General features: G+C 41.3%; 2 protein-coding genes across 9 annotated transcripts in view; one reads left to right on the top strand and one right to left on the bottom strand.

Moving 5' to 3' along the window:
- The window catches only part of LOC110523648 (WD repeat-containing protein 5), a 31,299-nt gene extending 22,323 nt beyond the window's left edge, over nucleotides 1-8,976 (top strand). Inside the window, exons 6-14 of the mRNA XM_021602538.3 lie at nucleotides 3,374-3,463; nucleotides 3,597-3,680; nucleotides 5,181-5,236; nucleotides 5,413-5,459; nucleotides 6,324-6,399; nucleotides 6,685-6,718; nucleotides 6,815-6,889; nucleotides 7,031-7,118; nucleotides 7,233-8,976. Coding sequence (XP_021458213.1) covers nucleotides 3,374-3,463; nucleotides 3,597-3,680; nucleotides 5,181-5,236; nucleotides 5,413-5,459; nucleotides 6,324-6,399; nucleotides 6,685-6,718; nucleotides 6,815-6,889; nucleotides 7,031-7,118; nucleotides 7,233-7,333 — 651 coding nt within the window. The 3' untranslated portion in view covers nucleotides 7,334-8,976. The remainder of the gene's footprint in view (nucleotides 1-3,373; nucleotides 3,464-3,596; nucleotides 3,681-5,180; nucleotides 5,237-5,412; nucleotides 5,460-6,323; nucleotides 6,400-6,684; nucleotides 6,719-6,814; nucleotides 6,890-7,030; nucleotides 7,119-7,232) is intronic.
- A 572-nt stretch (nucleotides 8,977-9,548) lies between these two features.
- Nucleotides 9,549-17,392, bottom strand: part of LOC100136128 (retinoic acid receptor RXR-alpha-A) — a 261,205-nt gene continuing 253,361 nt past the window's right edge. For all 8 annotated transcript variants that reach the window (XM_090234575.1, XM_090234576.1, XM_090234577.1 and 5 more), the window contains exons 10-11: nucleotides 13,396-13,501; nucleotides 9,549-13,168 (exon numbers count right to left, since the gene is read on the bottom strand). In XM_090234575.1, the coding sequence (XP_090090701.1) occupies nucleotides 13,021-13,168; nucleotides 13,396-13,501 (254 nt within the window). In that variant the 3' untranslated portion in view covers nucleotides 9,549-13,020. The remainder of the gene's footprint in view (nucleotides 13,169-13,395; nucleotides 13,502-17,392) is intronic.

Genomic DNA, 17,392 nt, shown 5'->3' with positions numbered 1-17,392 from the left:
CCATCCAAGCTCGAGCTGTTTTGCAAGGAGGAATGGGAAAAAATGTCAGTCTCTCGATGTGCAAAACTGATAGAGACATACCCCAAGCGACTTACAGCTGTAATCGCATCAAAAGGTGGCGCTACAAAGTATTAACTTAAGGGGGCTGAATAATTTTGCACGCCCAATTTTTCCGTTTTTGATTTGTTAAAAAAAGTTTGAAATATCCAATAAATGTCGTTCCACTTCATGATTGTGTCCCACTTGTTGATTCTTCACAAAAAAATACAGTTTTATATCTTTGTTTGAAGCCTGAAATGTGGCAAAAGGTCGCAAAGTTCAAGGGGGCCGAATACTTTCGCAAGGCACTGTAAAAGCCCATTGTTTTAATTTCTGAATGATTTCTGAGAGTGGTGTGATGGTGTAGATCCTCATCAAGGACCTTTTAGCATAGAATGCGATTTGGAGCGTAGTGGCCCTCTTGCAAATTGGTGTGATGGGTCAGATCTGCAGTTGAAGAGAATCATTACAACTTCATCAATTATAGATTTTAAAAGAACTAGAAAAGGACATTCATAAAGACACTGGACTCGGCCGTTGAAGAAGTTTGTGGCACTTATAGCTTCAAAATAGAGCAACTAGCTCATGTACATACTTTGCGTCCTCCACCACGGAGGTCAGGGGCATATTTTAGGACTTTCCGAGGGGCCAACGGTAGATCGACCTCCTGAGTTGTATGGCTTTTCATGACACTTACTGTAAGCATAATAAGAGAAGAAAATGTATGAATGATTGGCATAATGTCGGCATGCAGGACAGAACAGTAATGTGCAGTATAATATCTTTAACAGTCATAGTCTACTAAAAATGTCTCACTGTTTGTCAAATGTCTCAACTTTTCACATTTACTTACCAACTACAATTGAGCACACACACGTGGTGGCAAAGGCATATTTGTTCCTCTGACCCTTCATATTGAAGTGGGACATTTAATTCATTGGTCATCAATCTGAAACATTTTAAGAGGATGAAATAGCAGTTGGATAATGAAACGTTTTAGCTAATCTTTAATGGTAAGGTTTTGCTTTAATCCTAACACGTTTATATAAACACACCGCTCCATAATCCTGAGGACATTGTCTCGACAGAGGTTCCATAATCCTGAGGACATTGTCTCGGACAGAGGTTCCACATATTGAGGACAGCTTGGCAGTCTTAAAGTCATATTTAAAAATGTGAAGTGCGTAAAGAGGCAATAAATATTTTTTTCTAAAGTTATATCATTCCCACAACACATTGTTAGAAATGGGTGTAATTGGCAAATCTCTTCTGCAACGTGGAAAGTTTGAGTTTGGCTGAGCGACGGAGAATGAGCAAGGGAGAAACTAGACATGACTCTCAGGTATATTTGACAGATATCAAAAGGTATAAACGTTATCTAAGTTAGCTAGCTACAACCAATGGCTCCAGCAGTTAAAACTGTACATTTACAATGTCCATGGAGGATTAGCCAGGGGGTAACGTTTGCCAGCTAAAATAGCAAATATTTTCCCCAACAAACCGCCGCTAATTCAGGTGCAATAATTTCGGGGGTAATTATTAATGGAAATGAATGCCATTTAAAAACAGGGTTTTGTAAATTTTGGTGGATTGTAGTAGGATACTGAAATAAGACCGGCCTACTTGTTTGTTAAATTCTGTATTTTGTCATAATAGAACATCCAAAACAGCATTCTGTTGAACAAGAAAATGTGCAGTACAATAAACAGTGTAATTTGCTAACAAAGATTACTATTAGAAGCCAACACACAGCAAGCTATATCATTAATTAAACCATTATTTAATTGTACTGCAGTTGTACTGTATTTTAAAGGCAGTGAAATGTTATAAGGGTATCCTGTATTATTGTGCATGTTTATCTTATGCTGGTTGCCTAGAAAAAAATGTGGAAGTGAATGTGCACATTTCAATTGGGTGGACTGCAACTTTGAAAAACACTACCATAGCCTGTAGTAAAAGCATTTTATAGCGTCAAAAAAATAATCTAAATTAGGGACCATCTCTATAGCTATAGGACTGCAGAGACTGTCACAAATTCGATGACTTGGAGGTTAAATATATCACTTCATTGTTTTAGTTTTTTTATTGATATTTCATCACCTGCTGAATAATAACCTAAAATGGCCCTACTCCTTAAAAAGTTAATCTGTCCAGATAAACTGAAGTGGACTCTGACCGAGTACCATTAGCTGGAGCCCAGAGTAATATTATTCTGTCGGACTTGGGAAGAGCTCAGCCCATATGAAGCCCCCCTGAGTCCGAGTCCACGCCAAGTCCCCCGGGTCTCAAACAGAATAGGCCCGAGCCCAGTACAGTACGCCACGGGCCCGAGCCCAGTACAGTACGCCACGAGGCCCGAGCCCAGTACAGTACACCACGAGGCCCGAGCCCAGTACAGTACGCCACGAGGCCCGAGCCCAGTACAGTACACCACGAGGCCCGAGCCCAGTACAGTACGCCACGAGGCCCGAGCCCAGTACAGTACGCCACGAGGCCCGAGCCCAGTACAGTACGCCACGAGGCCCGAGCCCAGTACAGTACGCCACGAGGCCCGCTTTGGTGCGCTCTGTCAGCTGTTTGCCAAGTGTGCAAAGCTGAATCATGTAAGCCCTGCTGAAAAATAACATTCACTACAATTTGAATAATTGTTCTAGTGTCTTATCTGCAATGGGGGCATGGCCTACAAACACTATGGACATGTTTATATAAACGCAACGATTTTACAGCGCTACAGTTCATATTTGGAAATCAGTCAATTTAAATAAATTCATTAGTTCCCAATTGATGGATTTCACACATATCAATCAAAATAAGATGTTTTTTTTAATGTCTAAATGACTTCATGAAAAAAACATCTTAATCTGGTTGTGATTTGGTTATAAGACATCTTGACCCGATTTCAGCTAATAAAAGACGTCTTTATCATGTCAAGCCCACTGGGTAGGGATTTTTTCCCCCCTCCCACATTGTCATGGTATTAAAAGGATAATGTGAGATTTTGGCTACTTTTCTACTTACCAAGAGTCAGATGAACTCATGAATACAATTCTTATGTCTCTGCGTCCAGTATGATGGAAGTTAAGAGGTTGTTTCCCAAGCCAATGCTAACTAGCTGTAGCGCAATGACTGGTAGGAAGTCTGCTGTTCTGGTAGACTTCCAGGCATTGCACTAATGCTATTCAGAGATGTCTCCTTAAACTACCTTCAACTGTTTTCTCTGCAGTTGCATCATAATCGCTACTTCGAGATCCTCCATGCCGTGGATGTTGGATCGACCATAATGAGCTCATACTGTGAACATGTTTAATTTAAACACACTCATTTCCTTTTGCAGGGGAAATGTTTGAAGACATTGAAAGGCCACAGCAACTATGTCTTCTGCTGCAACTTTAATCCCCAGTCCAATCTCATCGTGTCTGGATCAGTGAGTCCTACCTACTAATGCAGCATTGCTATTGTAACATTTTTTACATAGAAAAGGTTATTGCCAACCCTGATTTCTACCAAGGAGTGATGAATATTTGTTGCTGTGTGTGCTAACATGAGTTCTCTTCTAGTTTGACGAGAGTGTGCGGATATGGGATGTTAAAACCGGCAAATGCTTGAAGACCCTGCCGGCCCACTCTGACCCAGTCTCTGCAGTAAGAGACTATGCACATGCACACCTTCAATGAACCTAAAAACAATGTACTTCAGATAATAGATTTTTCTGCTTATGAGCTTATAGTTGATTATCACACCGTCTGGTCAGTGTGCATTCGGAAAGTATTCAGACCCCTTGACTTTTTTGAAACACCTTTGGTAGCGGTTGCAGCCTTAAGTCTTTTTGGGTACACCTGTATTTGGGGAGTTTCTCACATTCTTCTCTGCAGATCCTCTCATATAGGTCAGGTTGAATGGGGAGCGTTGCTGCACAGAGATGTTTGATCGGGTTCAAGTCCGGGCTCTGGCTGAGCTACTCAAGGACATTCAGAGATTTGTCCCGAAGCCACTCCTGCATTGTCTTGGCTGTGTGCTTATGGTTGTTGTCCTGTTGGAAGGTGAACCTTCACCCCAGTCTGATGTCCTGAGCACTTTGGAGCAGGTTTTCATCAAGGATCTCTCTACTTTGCTCCGTTCATTTTTCCCTCGATCCTGACTAGTCTCCTAGTTCCTGCCGCTGAAAAACATCCCCACAGCATGATGATGCCACCACCATGCTTCACAGTACGGATGGTGCCAGGTTACCCCCAGATGTGACGCTTGGCTTTCAGGCCAAAGAGTTCAATCTTGGTTTGATCAGACCAGAGAATCTTGTTTCTAATGGTCTGAGAGTCTTTAGGTGCCTTTTGGCAAAATCCAAGTGGGCTGTCAGGTGCCTTGTACTGAGGAGTGGCTTCTGTCTGGCCACTCTTCCATAGGGGCCTGATTGGTGGAGTGCTGCAGAGATGGTTGTCCTTCTGGCACTGTACATCTCCCATCTCCACAGAGGAATTCTAGAGCTCTTTGAGTGACCATCGGGTGCTTGGCCCTGACCAAGGCCCTTGTCACCCAATTGCTTAGTTTGGCCAGGCAGCCAGCTCTAGGAAGAGTCTTGGTGGTTCCAAACTTCTTCCATTTAAGAATGATGGCAGCCACTGTGTTCTTGGGGACCTTCAATGCTGCAGAAATGTTTTAGCACCCTTCCCCAGATCTGTGCCTCGACACAATCCTGTCTCGGAGCACTACGGAAAATTCCTTCGACCTCATGGCTTGGTTTTTGCTCTGACATGAACTGTCAACTATTGGACCTTATATAGACAGGTGTGTGCCTTTTCAAAATCATGTCCAATCAATTGAATTTAACACAGGTGGACTCCAGTAAAGTTGTGGAAACAGCTCAAGGATGATCAATGGGAACAGGATGCACCTGAGCTCAATTTTGAGTCTCATAGCAAAGGGTCTGAATACTTATGTAAATAAGGTTTCTCTCTGTGTTTTTTTTTTTACAAAAAAAACTGTCTTCACTTTGTCATTATGGGGTATTGTGTGTAGCTTGCTGAGGAAATGTGTTTATTTAATCAGTTTTAGAAGAAGGCTGTAACAACAAAATGTGGGAAAAGGGGTCTGAATACTTTCCGAAGGCACTGTACATCTCTAATCTGCTCTATGTTGCTGTGTAGGTCCATTTCAACAGAGATGGCTCATTGATTGTGTCTAGCAGCTACGATGGCCTCTGGTGAGGGATTAAAAAATATATATATATTTTGTTGAATGTACTTTGCCTGTAAGTGTAACTTAATGACCTAAAAGAACATCTGCGTTTTAATGATGGCCAATTTAACATAAATATGGGGAGTGTTTGGATATCATTTGAGAAATGTATTGACGTTAATATCTTCTGTCTGTCCATAGCCGAATCTGGGACACAGCATCGGGACAATGTCTGAAAACACTAATTGGTAAGCTTCACCAGCCAGAATGGCAGCATCTGTAACCAGGTTTCAATCCAACCATTTGTATTTGTTTGCATATCGGATAAAAATGTCTCAACAGGTCTGATGGAAACTATCAAATTGTTGGTACATTTCCTACATTTTGACAAAATCAAATACGCTAGACGGGTGAATCATTTTCTTGTCTGTTATTAGATCATGTGACAAATTGCAGTGGAAACTATTTATTGTGGATTAACCATCATATCGACGTAAATTTGCAGTCACGCGTATGTTGTGTCGTCCCACTACCTGGACTTAAAAAAAGCATGCACAGTCTATTAGGCTACAGATCAAACAAGTTCTGATGAACTTCACAGGGTGGTGAAAGTGGAAGGTGATGAGTTAGATGCTGCTTTCCTCAACAGATATCCATGGTGTTCATGTTTATGCTGGTGACATGATGATTGATTATTGGCTGTCAATTGACAAATAAAAATGATCCTGCTCTTATTTATAATCTCATCATGTATCCGCTGTACTAGAGCGCATGCTAAGACCATAGTGGGCACTTTTCCTGTTCATCACAGAGTTCTTTGTTGTGCCAAAACCATCAATGGAGTTATAAATTGGATGGAAACGCATAGAATGTCTGTTTTTTTTTAATTCTGTTAATGAAAAGTTATATGACAACGTGCTTTTTGTGTGGCCTACGTCATTACGCACAGCCTTTTATTCACAAGATGCCGTTGCTGGTAAAATGTGCATATTCTGTGTGAATATTCTAATATCTGCTTATGTTTTCATACATTTCATTTTTTTCTATAAATTTATGGGAAATATAAAATTGTCTAGTATTTTTCTGTGAGTGAATTCTTCGGTCTTTTGCAGATGATGACAACCCCCCGGTGTCATTTGTGAAATTTTCACCAAACGGCAAATACATTCTGGCTGCCACATTGGACAAGTGAGTGTTAGATTATCAGTAGAGAACTGTCACTTTCCCTTAAACTCAGTAGGATATGACATGTGCACAGTACCACGGCATCTTTGTCACGCGCTACTGCACCAGTAGAGGGCCCTATTGGACTGTCTAGTAGCACTAGACCAAAGCGTTTCATTTGGGAAGGAACGCTCAAGCAAATCTACCAAAAAAAAGACTTCTTCATCACTCATAAATGCTAATTAATTATTCACCATCGTTTCTGTTGGGATGCTGTCTTCTAATGGGGATTATTATTATTTATTTTAGCACCCTGAAGCTTTGGGACTACAGCAAAGGAAAGGTAAGATATGTCTTCATGTTCCAACCATGGTGTTGTGGAATGCTCTTGATTCAAATGTTTCAGTTCTATTCAGTAAGTGTTCTCCTCTCATTCCAGTGCTTGAAAACATACACCGGCCACAAAAACGAAAAGTACTGCATATTTGCAAATTTCTCTGTCACCGGTGGAAAGGTATTTCTTTTTAAATAAAATATAATTTAAAAAATAATAATAAGACAACAAATAAAAGGTGGATTTACGAGATGATGACTTGTATGCTTTTCCCAATAGCTTCTTATGAAGTATCATTCTCTTATGCTCTGCATCTCTCAGTGGATTGTCTCTGGCTCGGAGGACAACATGGTGTACATCTGGAACCTGCAGACCAAGGAGATCGTACAGAAACTACAGGGTCATACAGGTAGAGGAGTCCGAGCTTGATGAAACTGATTACTACTTTGAGGTGAAAAATGCTCACAAAATGTCTGTTTCATTCTCTGCTTTTCTCTTCTCCCTCCCGCCATCTCTGTCCTAGATGTGGTGATTTCTACTGCCTGCCACCCCACAGAGAACATCATTGCATCTGCGGCGCTAGAAAACGACAAAACCATCAAACTGTGGAGGAGCGACTGCTAAGCCCCCGTGCGTGCTTATTGTATTCTCATTTAATTGTACTTGTCATTTGACTGTTTTTAGCTGGACCCGAATGCCTTGAGGACTGAGCCTCAACTAGAAGAAGAAAAGGAACGCAAGTCCAGAACATCACCACAACCACACACCTACCCTTCACCCAGAACCAGAGCAAACCCCAACTCAACCACCACAACCCTCTGCTTGGTCTCGCTTGTGCCCTTACATGCTCTACTATCTCTGCCTTACTCTTACTGTGAGCTGGATGTTTGTGTTTCATCAATTGGAATATGAGAATCACCCTTTGTCATTCATGAGCAAAATGGTCACATGGTATCTTATGCTTTACTCTCTATGTGTAGGTGTCTTAGTATTGATACACGCTTTGTTTTTGCCAGATTGGATTGGCCTCAAGTAAGTTCTCCTATTCACCATGTAAGGTGTTTTTTCTGCAGACTAAAAGGCTGCTTCACTGTTTTGGTGTCTGACATTTTCACTTTTAACAACTGTAAGTCTCATTGAAATGCAGTAGATTAGTAGCCTGGTCACAGATCTGTTTGTGTCATGACAAACATGTTGGTGACATGATAGCACAAACAGATCTGTGACCAGGCTAATGGATAAGTGGTAACTGTCATATTTCCAATACTTGTAATTAGACAGTCCGTATGAAGAGGAGTTGAAACAAAGCTTCATACAGGGGGGAGCTTGAGGTTCATTTTTGTTTTGTTGTATTTATCATAAAACAATATTCAAAGCTCAGAATGCATTGAAGGGGTTAAATACTTTTTTTTGACAAATGGGCGAGTTTACTGGCCCTCGCAGGGGAATTTCCATAGCGTGTCGAGTTTAATTAGACATACAATCTATTTCAACAAGGAGTTTAGTTTTGCCAGCAGTTTCTCAACCACTTCTCTACAAGTCACTCAACTAACAGTTTCTCTAGTTTGGTATCGACACTATGCTCGGACACAGCGAGCGCTGCCTTGTTCTGAACTACATTTTACTAGGTGTATTCTGATTCTGTATAATACATTGTTGGTGCTCAACTGATCCCTCTAGAATACACAGGTGTAAACGGTGGGTTGAGGAGTATATCGACATTGAAGGGGCTCTTGCCTGTACTGTCAGTGCATTTTACTGGTCTCCACTCAATCCTTATATTCAAAGTAATGTCAATTGTGAGGAAATAAATTAACTCAGAGGCTGTTTTTCATTTGGATGATTATTTTAGAGATGCATCCACACCATTGCCTTGCACTGTTCTTATGTTGGTCCTGACTCGGGTGTCTGGCTGTCATTACGTTAACACAGCCTGGTTTAGATTTCAAAGCACAGTGACCAAATGCAAGTATTTTTGTGCTCCACATCCTGTACATATTGCTACATCAACAATTGTGTTGTTAAGACGAGCAATATTTTTGGCTGTCTTTCTGTATCGTTCTTGTTTAACTGTCTTGATAGCTAGTAGTTCAATACACAACATGGACTTGTTTTCCTGCTCTCCCTTCTGGATGTTCATTGCACTGCAGTGGTATCAAGGACTGCATGAAATTCTGTGTCTGCATTTAGTCAATCTGGATTTTGTGAATTTGCATTTGACAGCTATACCTTGTGAATTAATAAAGAGCATTTTTTAAGATGTTAAATGTGATCAGTGGCACTTTCTAAACAAATTCGTTTTAACTGCGTGACAACGTTAGCCACTGAACATGCCAGTTGGCATGTGTTCTGTTGATCATTTGAAAACAAGATTTCATTATTGGAGGTGTTTCCTAGCCGATTCCGCGTTTGGTTAATGATGTTTTACCCCCTTGAGACAGACGCGGAATGTTGACTATTTTGCGAAGGATGTTTTAAGTTGAGCAGTTTTACAACGTAACGTAAAAAATGCGCAACGTGTTGTCTTATGTGAACAAAGTCGGAGCTGCTGGGCAGGTCTGTCTCAATTTAAGTTATTAGATAGAACAATCTCCGCAGCTGTTCAACCCATGTTAGTAGGAAAATGGACATAGTCAAAACCCAACCTTCATGGATGTTCCAAACTTCGATGAGACACTTTATGACCAATTATCCTATTTAAGCTAGTCCATTTTGAATAACTGTTTCTGACTCGAATCGATGTCTCACAGGCAGTTTTCAGGCAGTCCTCTTTAAATGTAATTATATTAGGGAGAGGACAACACATAACAGCACAAAGATAAAAGGAGCATCAACAACATTTACTTTGAGATTTTTTTAATAATCTTTTTGTCTTTCCATGAAAGATAGAATATCGGAGAACAACCCACAAAGAACAGATGACGTTTTCCAACTCGTTAAAAATAGACAAAAATGTAATGAGAGGACAATCTCATCTTGTATCGATAGGCCCGAAAAGGCAAAGTATAGGCGACAGTTACCAGGGTGTCACTGCAACCCCTCTTCGCACTTTTTCCTTCCCCATTCTAAATCAACATTTACACAAACAATGTATACAACAGCCCACAGGAGGAAAATGGCAGGTACAGAGTACATAAGCAAGGGATAAAATTACCTTTGTACAAAAATACATGTCAATAAGTTTTTTTTCTTTCTTGACATTTTGCTGAATTCGACAAAGAAATCTGTGATTGTGTCATGAGCTCAGCGTTTCCTGATAACGTTGAACATACAAGTTGCTAAGCAATAAATAGATTTTGGAGGGCTTCATGTCTTTTGTGTGTAATAACCCGTTTTTTTTTGTTGCTGTTTTCAGGTCCCATATAGAACAGCTGTTAGCTGGTGAGGGTTAGGGCTTTGCGGTCCTTGTATTATGCTGGTTGATTGAAGACTTTTGCTTTTAGAGAATCGAGGTCAATGTAAAAAAGTACATGACATTTTTTGACAAACACCAAGAAACTATTGAGTATAACACTGGAATCAGGCCTGGCTCAGATAGTTTTAACTGAACTACTTGTCTCCCTGTTGCTCTAAATTAACTGGAAACACAGAACGGATTTAGAGATATTTATAAATATGTACACATATAGATAAAATATAGCTTTATGGTATATAAAGCATTTTCCGTAGCTATTCATTCTATCTAAGTAATCATTTCTGTATCCGTCCAGAGGACCCTTCTCTGTCCAATCCCTGCAGGAGTGAGCGAGCTTGCACATCTGCGTATGGCTTTAACGTACAGTATACACCTGGGGTCTTGAATCACATTAACCTGATCAAGCAGAGAATAGGAGACATCAGACACAAGTGAGCAGGTGTACATCTAAAAAGCATGTGGTTATTTTTCTGAAATGTTTGATTTGACCTACTCATGTTCCAGAGAATTACTTTTACTAGTGCTTAAATTGGTATAATTTGAACAATGAGCCAATTCATTTGTTTTTTGACAATTACAATTAGCCTCGATTAAAAATATTGTTTAGACAGAATTGGCCTAAACACAAATCTTCTTCTCCTAAATAGTTTAAAATATGACCTAATGAAAATACAATCACCGAACTGAAATACACAAGCTAGATTTGAAGTAAGGACGTGTCAATCAATCCTGCTGAGGTTATTGTTATTCATTCAATCTTTCTGCGAGCAAACACGTTGAGGTTTTGACTGACCAAAGACAAAAATGAACATTGATAATGTCATGAAAAAGTGCCATTTCTGGTTAAATACTTGTACAAAATTCAAGTAATGTTGCAGTGCTGCATCTCTTCCACTAGGGGGAAGTCACAGCTCTCCCATAGTCACCAAATTCTCTATTCTCGCTGGTCAAACTCTCTATCGCAAAGCAAATGTTCTATTCTATTTCTCTGTGGCTCTCCCTAGTCTGCTATCATAATGTGGACTGCCAAACTCGCTCCTGGATCTCTGATAAAGTTGATTGAAATCCAAAGCAGTCTGCTGTCCTCCAGGACAGGGTTTAACCACCCCTTTATAATAACAACGAAACCACTCCATGGACAATCTTTGGAGAAAAGAAACACTAGATGCATAGTTATGCAGCAGCTGTAGCATAGAAAGAAAAAAAGCGCAATATGGGCATATAGCAGATTTATACATAACGTTACATATTTAACATTTTAATTTGACTTAAATGAAACTGTGTTGCCCACAGAAGTGCAGGCTATGGATCCCTCTGAGGGTGAGGGGAGGCTGGGCAGCAGAGTAGTCAACAGTCTCTGTCTCTTCACCAGGCCCACATCCTCCAGTCAGAGTGGATGGATGGCCTGGGCCTCAGCCTGATCTGGCTGCCCCAGAGGTGAGCTTGCAATGGAGCAGCATGAGCTCCACAATACTGAGGTTAAGTGCCAAGCAATAAGAGTACATCTAGCCATAAACATGACTGTATTGAAGCAGAGCGGGGGGCGGGGTGAAAACAGAGGTAATTTAAAATAGTTTTGCAATGAATAATTAAACATATACCATTGTGTGTGTGGTTGTAATGTCCAGTACAGGTCAAAGACCTTCTAAAGCTAGGTTACACTGTGAGGAACAGCAGGCTTGGTTGCTGTGTGAAGGTCAATCATGGTGTGTTGAAATTCACAGAAGAGTGGAACAAAAGTTCTCAGAGGTGGAGGGAGACATGACAAAGACATGGCATCACTTTAAAAAGCACTTAGTTCAGATCAGCGGACACTATTTCCTTACAGTACAATTCAGTCAAATCATCTGTCTATTTCTTCTTCATTTTGTGGTCACCTTAACTCAGATAGGAAACAGGACAAATAATTGTAGTACGAGAACATATATATGTTTGCTTTCCTTCCAGTGGCAACCTTCCAGATCACACAGTAATGACATGTAGTATAGGGCCTATGTCAGGGAGACTCCAGATACACACTGTGCCTAACGTCAGTCCAGTACACCAGAATGAGTAGTTCCAGAGAGAAGCTTCTCTGTGCAGACAGTCATGCCACATGGAGGTCATCCAGCTCTGGTCCTAAGAGGCCACACTGCAGGCTTTCACTCCAATCAGTCTCTGAAGCTATCTGAGCCTCTGAACACTGGACCGATGTAGCGTCTCTCCTCTCATGTTCAAACAGTGCTAATAGAATAAGGAGATGTGGAGAAACGGCTGAGTTTGGGTTCAGAGACCTGAGTGGAGCACTGTTCATCTACTTGTTCTCACCTCTGAGTCCTTGTCTACAATACACCTCAAAACAGACCCAACCGGTCCAGTCCGGACTGTATCGGACCAGACAAGACCGGGCCTGGCTCCTCCCCTCAGCACACAGAACATTAAGTTAGTTATAAAAGTGAGAGGGCTCCAATCAGAGCCAGGGACAGCCCATGCAGCCCCGCCTCTATTCAACAAGTCCAAAACACGATTGTCCCAATTACTACGCTGCTGTGCATCCAATGATGGAACAGTTAAAGATACACCTGCAGACAGCTACATGTTACACCTGGTCTACTCTGCTGTTGTTTCACCTTACAAAACAATGGCTTCAAACACTTATTTTCTCCTCGGTCCGTTTCATCTCCAGTCCATCGTTGTCTCTCATGAGTTATATATATATTTATATTTATATATTTGTACAATATATAAAACAGACCCATATACATTGAACTTGTTTTTTGAAACACATCAAAGAGGGTAGAAAGGGAGGAGACACATCAGTCTCTCAAGGGGGAACAGTTTGCAGGACCACTCTCGCTGTCCAGCGGGTTAGGGGTGGAGGGGGCGGGGGGGAACAAGGGTGACACACCGCCTGCAGTTATGTCATTTGGTGGGGCGCCTCTAGCATCTCCATGAGGAAGGTGTCGATGGGCGTGTCCCCGATGAGCTTGAAAAAGAACAGGTGCTCCAGACACTTCAAACCAATGGAGCGCAGGGCTGGTAACCGTAGCAACAGCTTGGCAAACCTAACCCAATCAAAGACACAAAGCAGTGATTAGCGTGACAGAAAATAAGACATGGATTTAGACAAGATGTTGATGTACAGTAAGTCATGACAGGGTTGCCCATGACATAATCGTACATGTACAATATAAACATAAAGCACTTTCTGCCAAACACACTGACAGACGAGTGGAGGAAGAGCGAGAAAAGAGAGATATAAAGAAAGAGAGGGAGGTATGTGTATTCGTACCTGCCAGGTTGATCTGGGTATTTCTGTTTGCAGTAGGCCTCCAGAGAGGCGTAGACCTTCTCTCTCAAAGCCTCCACCTCACCTGGGTTAGACAGGCCTTTAGAGTCTGAGTAGAGACACACACAGACATGCACTGCATCAGACAACTAGGCACAACAGTCACAGGATACCAGGTACGAATGTATGTACGGCCTGGCTGTCCCTGAAAGCTAACACCTGCATGCTGTCATCAGAAGGCTTTAAGACAAATGACATGTGAGCTGCTCTACTTGTCTGGGTCTCCTATACGGGTCTGGGTCTCCTATACGGGTCTGGGTCTCCTATACGGGTCTGGGTCTCCTATACGGTGCCTTCAGAAAGCATTCACACTCCTTAACTTTTTCCGCATTATGTTGTGTTACAAAGTGTGATTTAAATGGATTTAATTGTCATTTTTTTGGTCAACGATCTCTGGTAGAAAAGTAGAAATACTGGGGTGCAAAGGAGCAAAATAAATAAATACAATAGGGGAAGAGGTAGTTGTTTGAGCTATTTATAGATGGGCTATGTACAGGTGCAGTGATCTGTGAGCTACTCTGACAGCTGGTGCTTAAAGCTAGTGAGGGAGATAAGTGTTGCTACTTACAACCTCATGCTAATCACATTAGCCTACGTTAGCTCAACCGTCCCGTGGGGGACCCACCGATCCTGAGTCAAAACTGCAACTAGGCCACTCAGGAACATTCAATGTCGTCTTGGTAAGCAACTCCAGTGTATATTTGGCCTGTATTTTAGGTTATTGTCCTGCTGAAAGGTGAATTTGTCACCCAGTGTCTGTTGGAAAGCAGACTGAACCAAGTTTCCGCCTAGGATTTTGCCTGTGCTTAGCACTATTCACTTTCTTTTTATTCAAAAAACTCCCTAGTCTTTGGCAATGACAAGCATACCCATAACATGATGCAGCCACCACCATGCTTGAAAATATGAAGAGCGGTACTCAGTGACGTGTTGTGTTGGATGTGCTTCAAACATAATGCATTGTATTCAGGACAAAAAGTTAATGTCTGGCACATTTATTGCAGTGCTTACTTTAGTGTTTTTTTGCAAACAGGATGCATGTTTTGGAATATTTGTATTCTATACACGCTTCCTTCTTTTCACTCTGTCATTTATGTTAGTATTGTGGTGTAAATACAATTTTGTTGATCTAGCCTCAGTTTTCTGATATCACAACCATTAAATTATCTTTTAAAGTCACCTTGGCCTCATGGTGAAATCCCTGTGTGGTTTCCTTCCTCCCCTGCAACTGAGTTAGCATCTTTGTAGTGACTGGGTGTATTGATGCACCATCCAAAGTTTAACTAGTAAATTCACCATGCTTAAAGGGATATTCAGTGTCTGCTTTTTAAAAAATACACAATCTGTGAACTTCTTTGCAAACCATTGGAAAACCTCCCTGGTCTTTGTGGTTGAATCTGTGCTTAAAATTCACTACTTGACTGAGGGACCTTACAGATAATTGTATGTGTGGGGTACAGCAATGGGGTAATCATAAAAAAATCATGTGAACCACTATTACTGCACAGAGAATAAGTCCATGTGATTTGTTAAGCACATTTTTACTCTTTAAATTATTTAGGCTTGCCGTAACAAAGGGGTTGAATACTTATCGACATTTCAGCTTTTCATATTTAATTAATTTGTAAAAGATTCTAAAAACAAAACACCACTTTGACATGATAGAGTATTGGGTGTAGATTAGTAACACAAGACAATTTCAATTTAATGCATTTTAAATTCAGACTGTAACACAAAAAATGTGTAAAAAGTCAAGGGGTGTGAATACTTTCTGAAGGCACTGTACATATGCATGGTAATTCTCCCCAAAACACAGGCTGGATGAGGCAACACATTGAACGTTGAAGTCGGAAGTTTACATAAACCTTAGCCAAATACATTTAAACTCAGTTTTTCCACAATCCCTGAAATGTAATCCTAGTAAAAAGTCCCTGTTTTAGGTCAGTTAGGATCATCACTTTATTTTAAGAACGTGAAATGTCAGAATAATAGCAGAGAGAATGATTTCAGCTTTAATTTCTTTCATCACATTCTCAGTGGGTCAGAAGTTTACATACACTCAATTAGTATTTGGTAGCATTGCCTTTCAATTGTTTAACTTGGGTCAAACGTTTCGGGTAGCCTTCCACAAGCTTCCCACAATAAGTTGGATGAATTTTGGCCCAATCCTCCTGACAGAGCTGTTGTAACTGAGTCAGGTTTGTAGGCCTTCTTGCTCGCACATGCTTTTTCAGTTCTGCCCACAAAATGTTCAGTTCTTCCACAAAATGTCTATAGGATTGAGGTCAGGGCTTTGTGATGGCCACTCCAATACCTTGACTTTGTTGTCCTTAAGCCATTTTGCTACAACTTTGGAAGTATGCTTGGGGTCATTGTCCATTTGGAAGACCCATTTGCGACAAAGCTTTAACTTCCTGATTGATGTCTTGAGATGTTGCTTCAATATATTCACATAATTTTTCTGCCTCAAAATGCCATATATTTTGTGAAGTGCACCAGTCCCTCCTGCAGCAAAGCACCCCCACAACATGATGCTGCCACCCCCGTGCTTCACGGTTGGGATGGTGTTCTTCGGCTTGCAACCCTCCCCATTTTTCCTCCAAACACAACGATGGTCATTATAGCCAAACAGTTCTATTTTTGTTTCATCAGACCAGAGGACATTTCTCCAAAAAGTACAATCTTTGTCCCCATGTGCAGTTGCAAACCAAAGTCTGGCTTTTTATGGCGGTTCTGGAGCAGTGGCTTCTTCCTTGCTGAGCGGCCTTTCGGGTTATGTCGATATAGGACTCGTTTTACTGTGGATATAGATACTTTTGTACCTGTTTCTTCCAGCATGATCACAAGGTCCTTTGCTGTTGTTCTGGGATTGATTTGCACTTTTCACACCAAAGTGCATTCAGCTCTAGGAGACAGAACGAGTCTCCTTCCTGAGCATTATAACGGCTGCGTGGTCCCATGGTGTTTATACTTGCGTACTAATGTTTGTACAGATGAACGTGGTACCTTCAGGCATTTGGAAATTGCTCCCAATGATGAACCAGACTTGTGGAAGCCTACAGTTGTTTTTATGAGGTCTTGGTTGATTTCTTTTGATTTTCCCATGATGTCAAGCAAAGAGGCACTGAGTTTGTAGGTAGACCTTGAAATACATCCACAGGTACACCCCCAATTGACTAAAATTATGTAAATTAGCCTATCAGAAGCTTCTAAAGCCATGACATAATTTTCTGGAATTTTCCAAGCTGTTTAAAGGCACAGCCAATTTAGTGTATGTAAACTTCTGACCCACTGAAATTGTGATACAGTGAATCATAAGTGAAATAATCTGTCTGTAAACAATTGTTGGAAAATGACTTGTGTCATGCACAAAGTAGATGTCCTAACCGACTTGCCAAAACTATAGTTTGTTAACAAGAAATTTGTGGTGTGGTTGAAAAATGAGTTTTAATGTCTCCAACCTAAGTGTATGTAAACTTCAACTGTACGCTACACTTCTGATTCAACATTTATTGCAACACTTTTCTGGGTCTGATTGGTTACCAGCAAGTGAAAAGGCCTAAATACAGCAATACTCTCATCTCAGTGTGGGAAAGGACTCAGCCTCTCTGAATCCCAGCATTTCCTCTGTTAGGCCATCTCCGTGAGCTGCTCCTAATTAGGGCAAAGTAGACTGTGATCTGTTCCAGAGCCAGGTCTGTAGCAGAGTGACTCTGGAGGACAGAGGAGCAGTCTGTCCTGGGAGAATGAGGCCCGCCGGAGCCCCTGTGGGCCAGTGGCACGCTCCCACACTGCTCTTTGTCTCCGGGGCCATGGCACAGACTCATTAAAGACAGGGAGCGCGTCTGGTGCCAGCGGGGCAGGGCTGGCACGGGCACTCAGCATGGTAATGAAGATAACCCTGGCCTGTACCATAGAGCAGAGGGCTAGCAGAGGGCTT

This window comes from Oncorhynchus mykiss, chromosome 5, assembly GCF_057628025.1.
Source record: "Oncorhynchus mykiss isolate SJ-2025 chromosome 5, ASM5762802v1, whole genome shotgun sequence".
NCBI lineage: Eukaryota > Metazoa > Chordata > Actinopteri > Salmoniformes > Salmonidae > Oncorhynchus > Oncorhynchus mykiss.
Note: the sequence above shows the minus strand (reverse complement) of the source record. Positions and strands in the feature narration are given on the sequence as shown.